The following is a 17556-nucleotide window of genomic DNA, read 5'->3' as shown; positions in this document are numbered from 1 at the left end:
AGCCAAATCGTGCGCCAAATATCCTGAGGCTATAACATGCCTATATAATCTCTGACTGAGATATTCTTTTTCTTTAAAGAAAAAAGGGTAATTTTTTTAAGCTCTAAAATGTGCAACCACCCTTTAAAGGTTCGGCACAACAAGCAATTGAGGCCAAATTCGATATTTAGGCCTAAAACGGACTGATCAAATAATTTTTTTCTTTTTAAGAAAAATTTGATTGTCCATGAACTCAAGGCCTTTGGTTGGTGCGAGGAATTGAAAATAATGGAACAAGTGGAGAGAAATAGAAACTAAGTGGCTGCTTTGACAGATAATGGTGTTGTTTGCATAGATGTGTAAACCACTCGAGTTCGAGACCCTTTTCAATCAAAAAGGAAGAGGAGGGTGCAATGTGGAAGATGGTTGCTAGATTTATTTAAAGAGAAGATAACCCTCGATAAGTCAGAGAGGAGGCAGATCGCAGGTTTATTCCAAAAAGCTCTGCACCATGAAAATTGGTAACATTTAGTTTATCTTAGAAATTTGTCAGAATTGGTTCGTGAGATCCCTGTTAGTACATCTTAAACCTAATTGGGTATGTGAAGAGAAAAATAGGATTTGTTCTTTTGATGTTGGTTTTTTAATCTCTTCCCATATTGTTTTTCCTAAATGTAAAATGAATATTCTCTTCTCATCCATGGATGGAGGCAGAAGTTTGTTGAACCATGTTAAATATTGCTTTCTTTGTGTGTGATATTTATTTTATTTTTGTTATTGGACCTAAGTATGAGTGCGCCTTCGGGGTGCAATATTCAGTATTACAGGACCAAGCTTAGCCAAAAAGAATATGAATAAAGAAGCAATCTTTTTTGGTGACTTCTTTGACTACAAAGTCTAGCAGTTCATGGTGGGGTATGAGAAACATGCAAGAGAGATACAACAATGACCTACGTTGCAAGTATAGCCAAATGAAAATAGTAATTAGTTCGGCCCAACTTATCAGTATGGTATGAGACACAAACTACTCGGTTCTAGTCCTTAGAGGGCCAAACCACTCGGAACCGTGGTTCGGGTGGGTCAGCCCAATAAGGGCCTCGCTTGGGCCTAATTAACCCTTCCGCCATAATAATTGAGAGTGGTTTCAGTCAAATACTAGTTAGTAGGTATAGTATGGTACTGGTACCATACATACTGGTTACTACCAATACAGAGTCCAATACCGAGTTGGCTAACCTTAATCTTTCTGGGTTTCTTTTTTCTACCATATAAAGCATGATATATAAATTGACCTTTACATACTAAAAGATTATTTCAGTTTCATAACTCATCGGCTCTTGTGACATCATGACAGGAAATATACATTAGCATGTTTAACCAAGTCTTTTAGATGAAGAGAATCATTTATTGCCAGATCATTCAGAACATTTCTAGTTGGGCACTGCCTTCACCCAAATACCTCCTCATTGCACACTGGGCATGCCTGGTTCAGTAGCAACATGGAGACAAAGATTCAACCATTTTACTGAAGGCTCAGAGTATGTGAAATGTTACAAATATATGAGAGCATTAGAAATACAATGGAACTCCACTACCAATAAATAAAAGAACCTCACACATGAAAAGCATGTGAGCTAAATGAAACTAAAGAATAACACCACTTGTGTGTGGTGGTGCACGCACATACATGCATGCATGTTTACCAGCAATTGGCCAACAGAGACAAGAAAAAGTCTCTTAATTCAACACATATCTGTTACCATTACTATATAGGCATTGTTTTATAAGTATCAATAGAAATAAGAGTTTTGAGTCCATTCAACAATCTGCAATTAATTTTTCCTTTTATAAAACTGCAGAAACAACTGATTACATAGCAAATATAGTATCTACCGTAGCCATCTTTCCCAGAAATAGATTGTTGCAATACAATTATATTTTGGCTCCTATTTTTATATTCTTCACCCTCAGTTTTAAAAACATGAGATATAGGAGAAATAAACTTGTATTAAGAGTCTCAAGGTTGCTAGAAGGTTTGGCATACAACTGTATGCTTTTGCATGCCTTTGACTATGGTGAATAGATCCAATCCATATCATGCTATTTCATTTTCTAGTAATTGTGACATGCAATTTAAAGTTGTTAATTCATTCATTCTCTAGCTTACAGTTCATTGGTTCCCTTGTTAACTACATAAGGACAGGTCAACTGGAATCTCTTGGTGACTAAATCCCTATAGTTCCATCCTTCTATATGGATGGCTATTTTTGAGAGAAATATGAATGGCTATCTATTCTAGCCATAAGACAAGTAAACAAGTTCCTGTTTTACTTGTCAAAAGCTGTTAAAATAGGCAACAAGAATCTTAAATTTTAAAATACGTGGGGTGAAAAACGATATCTCAGATTCATTTCCAAGTATACGATAGTGTGAAGTTGTTAGTGGGTCAAAATCCATAATATTCAGATAAAAAATTCTAGTTCTACATGGTCAAGAATGTTGGAGAAAAATGGGGAGTTTAAATCAAACCAAAACCTTGATATGCAAGCTGCAGCCTAATCATCTATATCAAGCCTTCTACCTCCCATTAACTATCCTATGTAGAACTAAACCTCAAATGTGATCCTCAGCCCAATTACTCTTTTAAGTGCAGCACGTGTTACTGCTCTAGTCCAATAGCCCACTCTCCAAGAGCTATAGTTCACTACAATGTGTTACCGCTTAAACCCAAGAATTGCCTACACTCCAAACTCCACATTTCACCATACTCCTATAAGCTCTTAAAAGAATCAATCCCAAGCCCACGCTCAAACCCAGTGCCTTGCTCCATCAAATCTACTTGCTGCATCAACTCGGCACACTGCAGCTACCATGTTTCTACTTTACTAGCTATCATGCAAACGTTTTTCATAAGTCACCAATTTTGGCACCTTTATAGTTTCGAGAGTTATCTATGATCATCAACTATCGGCTTTGATACCACTTGTTACGGAGAAACAGAGAGTTTAACCAAAAGAAGGCTTTGATATATAAGGCCACTGTATTTCTTAAGAATAAGTTTATCTTTCTGCATTACCAGTTGTGCTGTTTAACACTAATCAATACTGAAATATTATTAATACAAACCAAATGAAATGTATTTTCATATGCATTCACATGTTGAAAAACTAATATTAATACATGGGACAAGAACGTGTTCAAGCAATCTCATGTATACAAGATTGAGGCATGTGGATGATGGTCTTAATTCATAGACATAACGATGTCTAAACTAATATGTTCTCTGCTTAATTCCAGTAGACATTAGAATAGTAATACTTGCAGTTATCTTATAAAGAAGCAATACTTTACTTTTTGGCCGCATGTTCTGACTTTGTTGTTTTATTTTTCTTATTTTAAAGTCATTCATAGCAGATAGAAGCTCCATCTTTTGAACAGTTTTGCCATTAGCTTTGTATGACAGGTATTTATCCATATTCTTACATTAGAAAATTTTTATGTCAATTTTTGAAACCTACTTGAGTTAGAGAGAGGTTAGTCATTTTACTACAAGTTGGGGAAATGGCCAAAGTTTTTTTTTATTTTTTTTTTATTTCACAGGGACAATTGCAGCTCTAAGTGGCCTAAACGAAAACATAGTCATTGAAGACTGAATAAGTTGTCTTGCAAAATCACTTATAATTACAATAGATTTTGTAGGATAGGTTAACTAGTTTGTTAGGCAAGTTGAAATGATACTACCAATAAAGAAGGTAATGATTATTGATGCTTTTGGATTCCTTTGTCTTCTTTGTTTCTCACACACTCCTTGTGTTGCAGTTAGAATTCAAGGGTTCCAAGAATCTATACATATTGGAGCTTGGAATCTAAGTCTAAATACCAGTACCATTGTTGGGTTTTTATCTGACCTGATATAGCCTTAACTAAGTAGTCAAAACTTAGACAGATAATTCAGTTTATTACAGTTTCAGTCTTGTTACCTATGATAGACTTTAAGAGAAAAAAAACAGGGGATGTCGCAATATAACTCCTTGTAAGGTTCTTCCTTTTGGAAGATTTTGCATACAATATTGTTACTTTCATCTAATCAGCTTAATAAAAGCACATTTGGAAGTATCAAGTATGTCAAAATATATGTAGAAAATCATGTCCTGGAAATTTGAGAGGAAAAAGAAAAGCCTTTAAGAAAGCACAGAAAAAGTTGACTTAGAAATGATAAGTGACAGAAATCATATTCAACATGAATATTACCTTGTTGATCTTCAACCAATGGCTTATACATTTTGAATGATAATAATGCTTGCAGGGCAAGGTGATCAACTTGTCTCGGTTCTTGTAAGTTGATTGACAGATTACACACCTACACACAGAACGTAAACATCAGCACAAGGAAGAAAAAAAGGCCTAAAATTATTAAGAAAAGGCTGCAGTTTTAGCACAAGCTCCTCAAAATGAAAAATGAAACTTCACATTTAGTTGTTTCTGCCTTAGTTTCTTAAGCATTCTTTCATTCCTTTTGTTTATCAAAGTAAGCCACGTTGCAGACATATGGTATTGCAGTTATTTGCTGATTCATGTTTGCTTCTGTTTTCTTTAAAAGTATATATGCTCATCATTATCAAAATTTTTGTAGGCCAAGTTAAGCCAAAATATTCCTGGATATGACAAGATTCTGCATAAAGCACAAATGTGAATTTTCTTGTTCACATAAATAAATAAAGTATGGATGTGATCTGGTCATACAGATATTTACAGCGCCATGGTATCAAATTTTCTAGTTTATCTATATTCTCTGAACTTTCCATCCTGATAGCTTATGTAATCATATGCTTTTGTAAGATTTATAAACCAAGGTTTGCATTTCAGTGTCGGCCTTGTACCGGTATCAATGTTGGCACACCCAATATGGGATTGGTTTGGCATACCAACACTCTATTTGTCCTTGCACCGAGTATTGGTTCCGTACCAATATAGTGCAGTATGCTTAGTACAAGGTGCTATGCACCAGTGCTCCGAACCTTGGAACTATAAACTAGAACTTCATGAGTAAGAATTGAATAGATTACTAAAATAAAATAGTCTATCAATGAGAGATATAGCCTATACAAGGTTTCTTTATCTCGTAATATGCCTCCGCAATGTTCACATGCCATCTGTATCTACTCATAGTTCATTGAACCAGATGATATGTCAGTGTCAATAGGGGTTGTACAATGCACGATATGGGGTCAATGTGGAACAGAACAATTGAGATTTGAAATGTTGCTTGCATGTAACATTTACATTGCTTTATAGCCTACTTATGCATTATGTAAGTAGAATATAGACAATATACAAGTACGCCCTATTATGAGCAATCTGGTAGCAATTTGAATAACAATTTCGCAAGTCTTGTTAACACAGTAGAGAAAGAAAATGTAGCTAATTAATATTGCTATGAAGAAAGTGCAAAGAATATGTGCGGACCCGTGCGAGTGTATGTTTAGTCCCACATCTGTTATTCGCCGATGGAACTTGGGTACTTGTACAGGACTAAGAAACTCAAAAAATACCTAGTTATATTTTAGCATTCTACATAGTCATAACCAACAAAGGCTTCTCAAAATTATGTGGGGTCAATTATATGATTTCGTTTTCCAATCACACTATTAAGAGCTACATTTGATATTATTGTGAGCCTTTCCAAAACCTTCCTCAAAACAATCAATATTGTTACCTTAGGTCTTCCTCTTCCTAGATCCTCAAGCTCCTCTTCTTACAACAAGTTCAGAATTACATTGCATACATTCAAATCATCTCAATCAGTTTTCTATTAATTTGCTCATATCCTTTTTCAATTTTGCCTCCTCCAAATGCATGTGGAAAACCACACAAATCACGAATATAGGTGAGAACTCCTCGAGGAAGCAAAATAAATATAGAAAGGTTCTCATGGGTACTGAAACAAAGAACCCAAAAAAATTGGGAGAACTTCAGGGAGTTCAATATGACAAAATTCAAAAGCCAGGTCCAACTAGAAGAACAAATCTGGAAAGATTCCTTGGTGACAATAACATTGGATACAGTTCTTACAGAAGGTGGCTGGTAATTAACCATTGATTCTCTAGCTGGCTATTGACATGGTATGTCGACTTAAACATCTCCTGTTGTTTTGTTTTTTCCTAGGAAGTTTGGATCTGACTTTGTGCATATGCTTGAAGACATGCTTCTTGATGGAAATTGCAATTGAAAATTGCAATAGTGAGTGAAGATACAATTGTTCATTCCATCCATTTTGAAATATGTACATTAAATGCCTGCTATGCATGAGGATCCTTATGCAGTACCTGTGTCAAAGCTTGACACATTTTTAAATAAACTGCGAAGAGAAGAATAAAATTTTTGTTCTTGAATTTTGCATGTCAAACTCTCAATTAAAAATATTACATGAAATAAAATGGAACATCATGATCACCAACCTACTGGTCTACAGAACAATTAATGTAAAGCATCTTTTATTGGTTGTTTAAGTCAGTTTCCAGCTAAGCCAGTTGGGCCTCAAAAGACTATAGCTTCAGATCCCAGCCACCTACTTTGCCATCAGAGGAGAGGTATAGATGTTTGCATCAGCAGCTGAGAATTGGATATCTAGATTCTCATTGTTTTGTGAAATTAATGTTGTACCAAGCTCATCATTTCATGATGAAATGAAAAGGATATCATTGTTTGAAGAAATCTGAGCCACCCAACAATGGATCTGATACCATTTGAGGAAGCCAAAAAATTGTATTGTTGCTGTGTGTTTAATTCGAGTTGCGGGCACTAGTTCTGACTATTTTCGAGTCACACAATGGACATAAGCCATATTTCTAAAATTGCAGATGATGATTCCATGGAGTTGCACCACAGCCAACAAAAATTTGGTAAAATAGGATGTTACAACTCAGCAGCACTTAACAATCTCCCCTTACAACACTAGAATTATGGCAAATGGAGAATTATCTAAGGTCCCTTAAACGATACAGAAAATAATTATGCTACATCTCGGTGAACAACAGCATTGGAGCCAAAATCATATAACCGAGATGATTAAATCAACAAAAGTGAACTTCCAAATTATGAAAGCAAAGCACACCAGGTTACAATATGTTAGCATATCTTGCTGAAAAACATAAGGTACCAAAAGGGCATAGCAAAACCTACTCCTCATGTTTGCCTTTTCTTGAAAAGAACCCAGTTTTGTATCTTGAAGATGGCAAGTAGGATATAAGCTCGTCTGATAACCCTCGGCCTTCACTACCTATGGCTTCCCCCAGTGATTGCAATTCCTAGAATTACAAAAAAAAAAGAGAGAAGAGAGATACATAACAGCAAACCAAGATATGTATAAAAGAAATCAATTGCCATACATCTAATCATAACTTAATTGTTGGATGCACTTTAGATTTGAAACCAACCAGCAACAGAAGGAGATGATAAACCTGTAATCATTAACAGGGTACACATATTGCACATATATGCATACTATTTGTCAAAAGTCTTTTTCAGTGAAATCAGAAAATGATTATATTTCCTCTTTGTTAAGGATGGCTACTGATTCTGGTTACACCAAGGATTTAAAAGTCAATATATGGACGCATACTGGTCACTTGCCAATATTGTACAGAGATTGGCCTGGCTTTATGCAAATGAGCAAAAATGGAGTTGATACATCTATGAGTCAGCATGGCTGGACACAGTGTGATATAGGGGCCTGGTTCACCAAACCGAGGTGTACTAGGACAGAGTGCACTAGTCATTGGTTGATACAGCATATAAAGGAGTGATTTTTCAATTCTTAGGTTATATGTGTTGTGCTTTAAGCTCCAGTAATGCAAAGACAATCCATCACAAACAAGTATCATAATATGAGGAAATACAAAACTACGACATGATTAGAGACAGTAAATTTTCAATTTTTGACATTGTGCACTAATTGTAATTGATATTAGATGCACATGCAAGTGATTCTTTGACTCAGAAATTAATGCACTTCTCTTTACCAAGTTTGAGTCCCACTCTACACATTGGACGTGCCGATTGGATGATGTCTCTCCGTAAGGACGACTAGTTGGCCATGGACTTCCTATACCTTGGACCAAACTTCTGTATTAGAGGTTCTTAATCAAGCTTTCCATGGTGCATATCATCCAGAACATACCATCAGCACCATTTTCTTACAAGAGCCATGTTAAAGTCTTTTAATTTTTTCACACCTAGACCTCCTTCTGGATTTACATACCACCTCCATTGCAGCTAACCAATAGTTTATTTTGGTTTCTTCTCCTCTAGGTCAAAGTTGTTTTTGTGAGTATCTTTTGTGTAAATGGACTACTTTGTATCATTTCACACTTCCTCTGTGAAAAAATATTTACCAAACTTCGGAAGCAAATCCTTGCGTATTGACTCACTAGTTAGGTTAATTAGGTTCATCACATCTATATATTCTCTCCTTTACTACTTTCTGTACATGTTTCTCAAAAATCTATCTGCATCTTGAGCTATGCAATCAGGATTCGTAGCACATGAAATGTAAAGGATTGCATAAACTCAAATTATGAGTCAGACGTGGAGAATATAATGTCTCCACAATGAAACCTCCAGCTCAGAGGAAGTCTACTAACTTCATGCTTTTGTTTCTCTTTCACTGTGCTGATCTCTATCTGTTTTCAGCATGATATAGGATAGCATAGTAATAATTTCAAAATGTAATCAATTTTTCTATCAAAACTAAGAAAGGTCTAAGAAAACTTAAACTGACTTAAGATTATACCTAGTTAGTCAACTTAAATTAACTGAACGCTACATCTAATTAATAAAGATTAAGTACTCATTTTGCAGGTTTAATACTGATTGCAGTTCTCTTCAAAAGGAGATCATATCATAAAATTTCTGACAAACACACCTCATAAGTCATATTATCTGGGTCTACATTATCTTGCCTGGTTTCCTGCATATCCACAATCACATGTTCACAATTTCAGATATGCAAACCATTTGGAGCAGAAAACATGTAAAAGAAATAATGCTTGAGAATAATTTACCTCATCAGGCACGTTGGTAGAATTTGGTTCACTATTGACTACTGAAGATTCTGCAGGAGTTATACCTTAAAAGACCATTATCAAATAATATTAGAATTGCCATAACTATCCAATGGTCATAATCAGAACCAAGGTTTTAAATCCCGTGGGACGGAGGTGTCCTAGTTTCTTTATGGAACAGGACATCCTGCTATCCCGCCCTGTCCCGGCAGAGGTCCCGGTCATGCATCTTGGTAGATATCCTCCGTCGCTCTCCCCTTTTTCTTTCCTTTCCTTTCTTGGTAGATATCCTCCCTTTTCTTTTTTTCTTTCCTTTTCTTCTTTCTTTCCTTCTTTTCTTCTTTCCTTTTCTTCTTTCTTTCCTTCTTTTCTTTTTCTTCTAGCTTCCTTTCTTTTCTTTTCTTTCTTTTTCTTATCCCTTCATTTATTTTTTTCCTTTTTCTTCTTCTTTATCTTTCCTTTATCTTCTTCTTCTTTCCTTTCACTTTTCCCTTTTCTTCATCTTTCCTTCCTCCCTTTCTTTCCTCTTCCTTCTTGTCTCCCTACATGGATGGGTTTTGGAGTCCTAACCCCGTCCGGCTCTCATTTTCTCATAGGAATAGGATAGGATAGCTGGGACACCCTCAGCCCCACTGAGGCTTAAAACCTTGATCAAAACTATGAATGTATAACTCAAAACAGAATAGTGACTATTTTAAGTATAATATTTATAATTTGGTAACCAGAAGATCTGTAAAAACATAGCAATTCTCCTAAGTATGGTATTGTAGAAACCTTAAATATTTTATTAAGAAAATGAGAAAAATTCTAAAGTGCACTTGTTTCCATAATTTTTTGCATATTCGCCACAAATTGATTGACACAGAATTTGACATGTTAGATAAACTTATTAGACATACTTAATATAGAACCTTAGGTTGCCCCAAACATAAACTGTATGAAGAATGGTAGCCAATATGATCCCGGACAGCAAAGGCATTGGCTGGTCGTTATGGAAAATCAAAACTGAAGCATAAAAAAGTATGCAGAATAAAAATATATTTAAATATTGCATATAAATTTATAATAAACAAATTAACATGTCAATGAGAACCTCAATAGCCTGAAATTTAAAAACTGCTATGGTTTACCAGCTTCTGTTCCAGTGAATTCACTGAAAGAAGTATCAACATGTAAATTCTCGAACTCTTGCAATTGCCTCGCTAAAGCTTCATCTGCTGCTAATTGTGAATCAACATTTATGGTCTCTGAAGAGCTCCCCGCCCCACCGCTTTGGCCATGATCATGATTCTGTTTAGAATTACTACTTGAAGCTTTGGGTAGATCACTCTGAGCATCATTTCTCTGGAGTGACTGATATACACTTTCCTGCATAGAATGGCAGCAAATTCACAAAAAAGCGTCCACTAACTGAACCAAATATCAACTTTCAGTGATTATGGTATTAACTCATGTGATTGCAATGTCATGGTATATAAAAGCTTGTATCTTATTATACCGACCATATATGAACAACTTTTAAAGGCTTAGATGAGGACTGTGCCAAGTACAAAAAATGTAAATTATGATGCTGCTTTTTTCTGATTCTGATCCTGCAAACAGGAAAAGAGAAGGAAAAAACACTATGAAGGATGCCATTACTAGAGATTTAGTTTAAGGTTTGTTTCAAGATTTTACTTGTAGGGTAAATGAACTCACACCACTCATGTATTATGTATAGAAATAAAATGCATATTTTTCAAAAATATAATAAAAATTTAGGGGAAATAGAGGTCATTAAGTTCCCAATTAAAATTTTAAAAGAAAAACTATATGACAAGAATCACTGGACTTGGCAAAACATAATGTGGTTAGGCAAATTGTTATGTTCGTCAATCATACATAAAAGTTCATTGAAGAAAATGTCCCGAACAAGATTATGACTTGCTAAGTTGCTAACTACGAAACCATAATAGATGATATGTTTAGCTTTCCTCTAGATACGATGCATTAAATCATCCAAATTACATAAAATAGTAATCCATCAAATAGAAGTTGATCTAAATGGTAATGCTAGTTAATTTTTCAATCAATATTGTCTTTTAGCATTTAGAATATAGAGAGGCATCTTCTTCTTGTGAGTAAATAGTAAGTTATTGAACAATATCACACAAGGATCATTGTGCTAATACTTGGGCCTATAACAATCGGCCGGTGGCACAATTCGGTGTGCCTTCGTGTCATTCCATGCCGAGCCCGTACCGACATAGTAGAGAGGGCGGAGGAGAGGAAGAATGGGAGAGAGGAAAAGAGAGAGAGAGAGAGAGAAGAAGGGAGGGAGAGGAAGAGGGAAGAGAAGAAGGGAGGGAGAGAGATGGTGAAGACCGGTAGAGACTGGTGGAGCACAACTCGACACAGCAGAGAGGGTGGGGGAGAGAAAGAATGCAAGAGAAGAAAAGAGAGAGAGGGAGAGACAGGGAGAGGGAGAGAAAGGGAGACAGATGGAGGCCGCCAAAGAGTGGCATAGAAAGAATGAAGGATGGGTTCTGCCCCCCTGGACCTCTATTTCAATGAAACAGGAGTCCGGAGGGCGGAGTCCTCCCTCCCTCTCCCTCTCCCTCCCGCTCTTTCTCTCTTCCTCTCTTTTCTTCTCCCTCTCCCCCTCCTTCGGCAATTTCTTGTTTTGAATGCTAGAACCATCCCGGTCCACTGCCGACATGGCTCAGTACGCCCCGAACCAGACGTTGTTGGACTGCTCTGCACTCTTTGGTCTCACATGTTCCTAAGGAGTGTTGAACTTAACTTATTATTATGTAAAATCACAACCAAAATAATTTAAGAATTTATATGCTAACTAGAAAATATCATATGCCAGTTTTGATTACTAATTAAGGATCAATTATACACCTAGTTGAACATAGCCATCGCAAAACCTGAGATTTTAACTTAAAGGCTATTGTCTAATAAAACTGATCTTTTTTAGAAGTGTAAAATTCAAAAGACACTTTATGAGATATATCATTAAAACAAATGAAAGTTAAAAGATACTGATCTATTTTTCATAGAGCAAGAAATGCTACAACATAATATTTGTGAAGGTTCATTTATGCTCGCTTTGCCTCATGCTACTCTCCAATACCATCTAGAGGCTCACTGGAGAAGGCCAGTAAAAGTGAAACATAGATCCACTTTTGCATTTCATTTTATTCCTTTAGCGAAAAGCATACATGCTAGGCTCTAATCATTTCCAGAAATAAATGAATAATTGATAGATGCTCTTGCACTTCCTATTCTTTGTAATGTTATATCTAGATTAAATGTAAAATTAGATGCTTTAGGTCAATGTTCGCCATCTCGGTACCATACCCCAAACCGGTACAATCCAATTATAGTGTTAGTGTAGCAACCCAGGACTTCACCCAAAAAAGCTAGCCGAAACGTATTTTTTGAGTTTCTTAGTCTTGTATGAGTACCTAAGATTTTCTCGGCGAATAATCAATGTGGGACTAAACACATGCCTGCACGGGTCCTTACATACTCCCCCTCTTTAAGCCCTGACGTTCACGTCAGGCTTAGAGTTCCAATTCATTCAAATCCAATTACAAATACCACCATCGGCCCATAGTCAGCATCTATGAACCCGTGCTGCAGTGTTTTCTAGTCCATATACACTATAGTCCGAGTTCGCTCTAATACTATTTGTAACAATCAAAAAACTTATCCAAAAAGGCGTCGGAATGTATTTTTTGAATTTCTTGATCCTATATAAGTATCCAAGATCTGTCCAGCGAATAACCAATGTGGGACTAAACACATGCCCGCACGGGTTCTCACATACTCCCCCCATTTAAGCTCTGACAGCCTCGTCAGGCTAAGGGTCCAAATTCATTCAAATCTAATCATAAGCACCATGATTGGCCCGTAGTTAGTCTTAATAAGCCTGTGCTACAACCAGAACTTCACCCAAAAAGATTAGCCAGAAGGTATTTTTTGGATTTCTTAGTCTTGTATAAGTACCCAAGATCTCTTTTGCGAATAAGCAATGTAAGATTAAACACACGCTCGCACGGATCCTTACATACTCTTCCCTTCAAGCCCTAATATCCTCGTCAGATTAAAGGTTCAAATTTATTCAAATCTAATCACAAGCACCATGATCGGTCCATAGTCAGCCTTTATAAAACCGTGCTACAGTGTCTCCTAGCCAACATAAACTATGGGCCGAGTTCGCTTTGTTACCATTTGTAACAACCCAGAAACTCACCCAAAAAGACTAGCCGGAAGGTATTTTTTGAATTTTTTGATCCTGTATAAGTACCCAAGATTTGCCTAGCGAATAACTGATGTAGGACTAAATACACGCCCATACAGATCCTCACATACTCCTTTCGTTTAAGCGCTGACATCCTCATCATGCTAAGGATCCAAATCCATTCAAATCTAATCACAAGCCCCACGATTGGCCCGTAGTTAGCCTCAATGAGTCCGTGTTGCAATATCTCCTAGTCCACATGGGCTATAGGTCGGATCTGCTATAATACCATTTGTAACAATCCAAGACTTCACCCAAAAAGGCTATCCAGAAGAAATTTTTTGGAATCCTTAGTTTTGTATAAGTACTCAAGATCTCCTTGACGAATAATCGATGTGGAACTAAACACATGCCCACACAGATCCTTACATGCTCTCCCTTCAAGTTCTGACATCTTCATCAGGCTAAGAATTCAAATTTATTCAAATTTAATCACAAGCACTACAATCGATCCGTAGTCAGCCTCTATAAACTCGTGCTACAGTATCCTCTAGTCCACATAAATTATGGGCCGAGTTCGCTCTGCTACCATTTGTAACAATGCAGAATCTCACCCAAAATGGCAAGCCAGAAGGTATTATTTGGATTTCTTGATTCTGTATAAGTACTCAAGATCTACCAAGCAAATAACTAATCTGGGACTAAACACACACCCACATAGGTCCTCACAATTAGTACATTTGATACAGTATTCGGTTTGGCCTACCGAGTATTAGTAGACCCCCATATTACATATCGGTATGGTACGGTATGGTACGGAATAGTATGGTACGAACCAATACCGACCAATACAGCAAATCTTATCCTAGGTTATGTGTAGCTTTTACTCCATATTTAATGAAGGGGGATTCGACCTAATTCAATTCTTTCGTCAACAAGAAAGAAAAAGACATTCCAGGTTACGTGATTTTGCATTTTTAACTCAAAAAAACAATATGGTAACATTAGGCAGCATAGATCATTCTCTAATATGTTACTTTTGTACACAATCAAGTAATCAAAGTTTAGTAAAACATTCTTGTGCAAGCAAATATCCTAAATTTGCTTCTTCACATTTTTCTAAACATCAAATCAAGGTATGCCGGTATGGGCCGGTACGTACCGGTACTACCCTGAACCGGTACCGGATTAGCGTGGAATCCGGTACGGGACCGGTTCGGGACCGGTATGTGAAACTCCAAAATTCGGCTATTCAACGGGATCGGTACGGGACCGGTACAGACCGATATAGAACAGGTACAGACTGGTACGGGACTGGTACAGAGCTAGTACAAACCGGTACCATACCGGTACTGCCCGCCACTGGTACGCCGACCGATACCGGTATGGTGGATCTTGCTTCAAATGCTTTTATGTTAAAAAGAATGTACTATGGTTTTTCTTTTTTCAAAGTCTTTACCTTAAGTTATAATCATCTCTCTCATGGATAACAGAATCTTATATATTAAGGAAATGTAACAGTTTAGAGAGAGAGAGAGAGAGATTGCAGAGTTTTGATAGCCTACATATAAAACATTCAATTTAGCAAATTATGCATATAAAAGACTCGGACCAGGTCCATGTTTCTTGTCCGTTTCACCAATGACGAACCCAAAAAACATTAAACACTTGATGCATCACCACATTATCTATTTATATATCACCAGTTATAGAATTCACCTGATCTTGAAGAACCTCTACGAGTGTGAGATTACCAAATTCAGGATGTAATTCGTCAAAATTCCCTTCCACAACACGTGGAACACCAGCATTTACATAATGAACACCTCCTTGCTGCTTCCCTTTCGTTTCAAATTCCACCGCCATGATGAACGCCTGCTCCAATCCACAGATTTTGAAGCACCATAAAGGATCAGCCTAGGTGTATAATATTTACAGAAAAACTGAACAATTCACTAAGAAGCATGAACTTTATATGCGACATCAAAATTCTCCATGTTGCAACAACTTCTGGAAACAACTATCACTAAACAGTTTGTGTGAATCCTTGTCACTGTTAAGGCAAAAGCATCAATACCAGCCAATACAACAATATATACAGAAAAGACAATATTATAAATAAATGTAAACACGAAAAGTGAGCCTATAAGAAGGAAAAGTCTAAACATCAACTCAATATAAATTAACTTAACTACTCGATTTTTCCAAACTGAACCATTGATTCTTCTAGAAATCTTCATTTCATGAAAAAAAAAAGGGTTAGCACTAAGCTTTCAGAAAGCCAACTGCAAAGAAGAGGCAAGACTTGCCGATACATATAATGGCAATATCAGGAAAAAGTATCTAGAAACTTTATATTTTTTCATTTTTAAGGTGTATAGCTATTTGTTTTGGGCTTCCTAGAAAGGAAATCTAGAAAGCGCATTGTATGCATGGCGAATTTACTAAAATAGAGCACTCGTACCACTAGAGGAAAGAAAGGAAAACATATTACAACCATTTGAAGGACATGAACCAAATCAACATAGGACAGAAAAAAATATTCTTTTTTTTTTAGCAATCAGAGGAAACAATATTCAGAAAAACCAAATATGAAAACTAGCATACCCCTCAATTTACATTCGACTTTTGATTCTTCGATATTATGGTTGTTCGAGAGCAAAAGATATAGAAAAACACATCATTCTCTAGATAACTTCATTTTTAATTAAAAATAGCTTCATGCTCAGCCTAATTTTACAGTAGTTCTTAGAGTCACGATCCAGAAAGAAATTACAACAACAGACGCAAACTTTTTTTTCCAGTTCTCTACAACAAACACAAAACATACCACAAAACATTCATTCCTACAAGTATTAAGCTCAATTTCCCATCATCCATTTTCCTGTTGTTCTCATCAACTCATCCGAACAATAACAGCATATTTATACAAGCATAAATATTTAATTATTGTTAGGTTACTAACAACGGTCCTCAGCAATATCCTTTCTAGAACAGAAAAGAAGAGATTCTGAGCAACCAAAACACTGACTCAACAGCATAAGGAAAAACAACAACAAATTCTAACCCAACTGAATCCAAAAGTTCAATACTGAGATAAAGAGAGAAACTCCACAGGACACTTATTCCTTTGCAAATTACAAGAGAGAATTATACACCCGAGTCATCGCATTTTACTTAAAGAAACAAATTTAAAGGGGAAAAAAATCTAAGAATTATGGAGTGAAATAATTTGGAGGAGGAGGAGCTCACCTTCGGATACTTCTCTTTCTTCTTCTTCTTGTCAGTTTCAAATCGATGGGTCGGAATCTTAGAAATATTTAAAGGTGGTGGGTGGCGAGCATCCAAGCAAGTTCCAACCTGGGCTCCACGATCTTCAGCCGCGGTCCAAATCGTCCAAGGAATTGGCCGCCAGTCTGCATCAACGAGAGTGACTCCAGCTTCAAATCCTTTCGGGAACCTTCCCACTGGTGGGCTAATAGACAGGTCTTTGGGACGTAATCCATTAAAAATTTTGGATTTTCTCTCTTGTGGGTTTCTGCTCATGGGTTCCATCACAAGCTGGCTGTCCATTTCATTTGGCTTCGTTTTGTATAGCACTGGAGGCACGTTATTGGCTGATTAAAGTTTTTTATACCATTAGGTAGCGAAAATGGCTGTCCTTGGGGGACCATTTCAACCGCGAACTCAATCAGTTTGTGGCCATGGGAGGAAGTTTGGGCACCGAGCATTTGAAGACGACTAGGGGGTCAACCAAAAACAAAAAAAAAAAAAGACTTGGGGTCAACAACTTGTATATTATTTGGCCAGACTTGTAGATCAGATAGATGCTGTCGTTATTACCATGCATGGAAGTTACTAAATTACTATATTTCTTGAAAGCATGAAGATGAATTGTAAAGAATAAATAAATATGATAATGTAACGCTCATAAATTTAGAAATTAAATCTATTAAAGAATAATTATATTTTTTTTGGCACTTAATGTTACATTAAAATGTCATTCTCATGTTAAGGATATGTACTTGAATTCTTTTGTTCATAAATTCAAATCTATTTTTTTTAGCTGGCTTCATATACATATATCTTTTAAGCACAATATACCTTTTTTTTTGGCTAAAAAAAAATTAGATAAAGGAAAGGAAGGGACAAGCCCACCTCCGCGTAACAGCCCCTACTGGGCCCCCGCCCCGCCAGAAGAATGTTCGATGCGGGCAAACAAATTTTTACTCATACCCTCCCCACCTAAGGGTGAGTACATCACATCTGGCACCACTAAAACTA

The 17556-nt window shown here is 36.5% G+C and overlaps 1 protein-coding gene across 1 annotated transcript; it reads right to left on the bottom strand.

The window, feature by feature from the left end:
* Positions 1-1211: 1211 nt before the first annotated feature.
* Positions 1212-16860, bottom strand: LOC103715068 (E3 ubiquitin-protein ligase BIG BROTHER-like). The gene is made up of 8 exons (XM_008802577.4): positions 16525-16860; positions 14992-15147; positions 10172-10409; positions 9042-9106; positions 8903-8947; positions 7162-7286; positions 4231-4339; positions 1212-1462 (listed from the first exon to the last, which is right to left on the bottom strand). The coding sequence occupies exons 1-8, from the start codon at positions 16843-16845 to the stop codon at positions 1427-1429; spliced, it is 1095 nt and encodes a 364-aa protein (XP_008800799.2). The 5' UTR covers positions 16846-16860; the 3' UTR covers positions 1212-1426.
* Between the last annotated feature and the right edge of the window lie 696 nt (positions 16861-17556).

Source organism: Phoenix dactylifera, chromosome 17, assembly GCF_009389715.1.
Source record: "Phoenix dactylifera cultivar Barhee BC4 chromosome 17, palm_55x_up_171113_PBpolish2nd_filt_p, whole genome shotgun sequence".
Taxonomy (NCBI): Eukaryota; Viridiplantae; Streptophyta; class Magnoliopsida; order Arecales; family Arecaceae; genus Phoenix; species Phoenix dactylifera.
This window is presented reverse-complemented; position numbering and strand designations above follow the sequence as displayed.

Coding starts and splice junctions, on each gene's coding strand:
- LOC103715068 (XM_008802577.4), bottom strand. CDS start 16,845: ATGGACAGCCAGCTTGTGATGGAACCCATGAGCAGAAACCCACAAGAG. Junction 15,148..16,524: donor AGAAAGAGAAGTATCCGAAG/GTGAGCTCCTCC, acceptor GGATTGGAGCAG/GCGTTCATCATGGCGGTGGA. Junction 9,107..10,171: donor ATTCACTGGAACAGAAGCTG/GTAAACCATAGC, acceptor TGGTCTTTTAAG/GTATAACTCCTGCAGAATCT.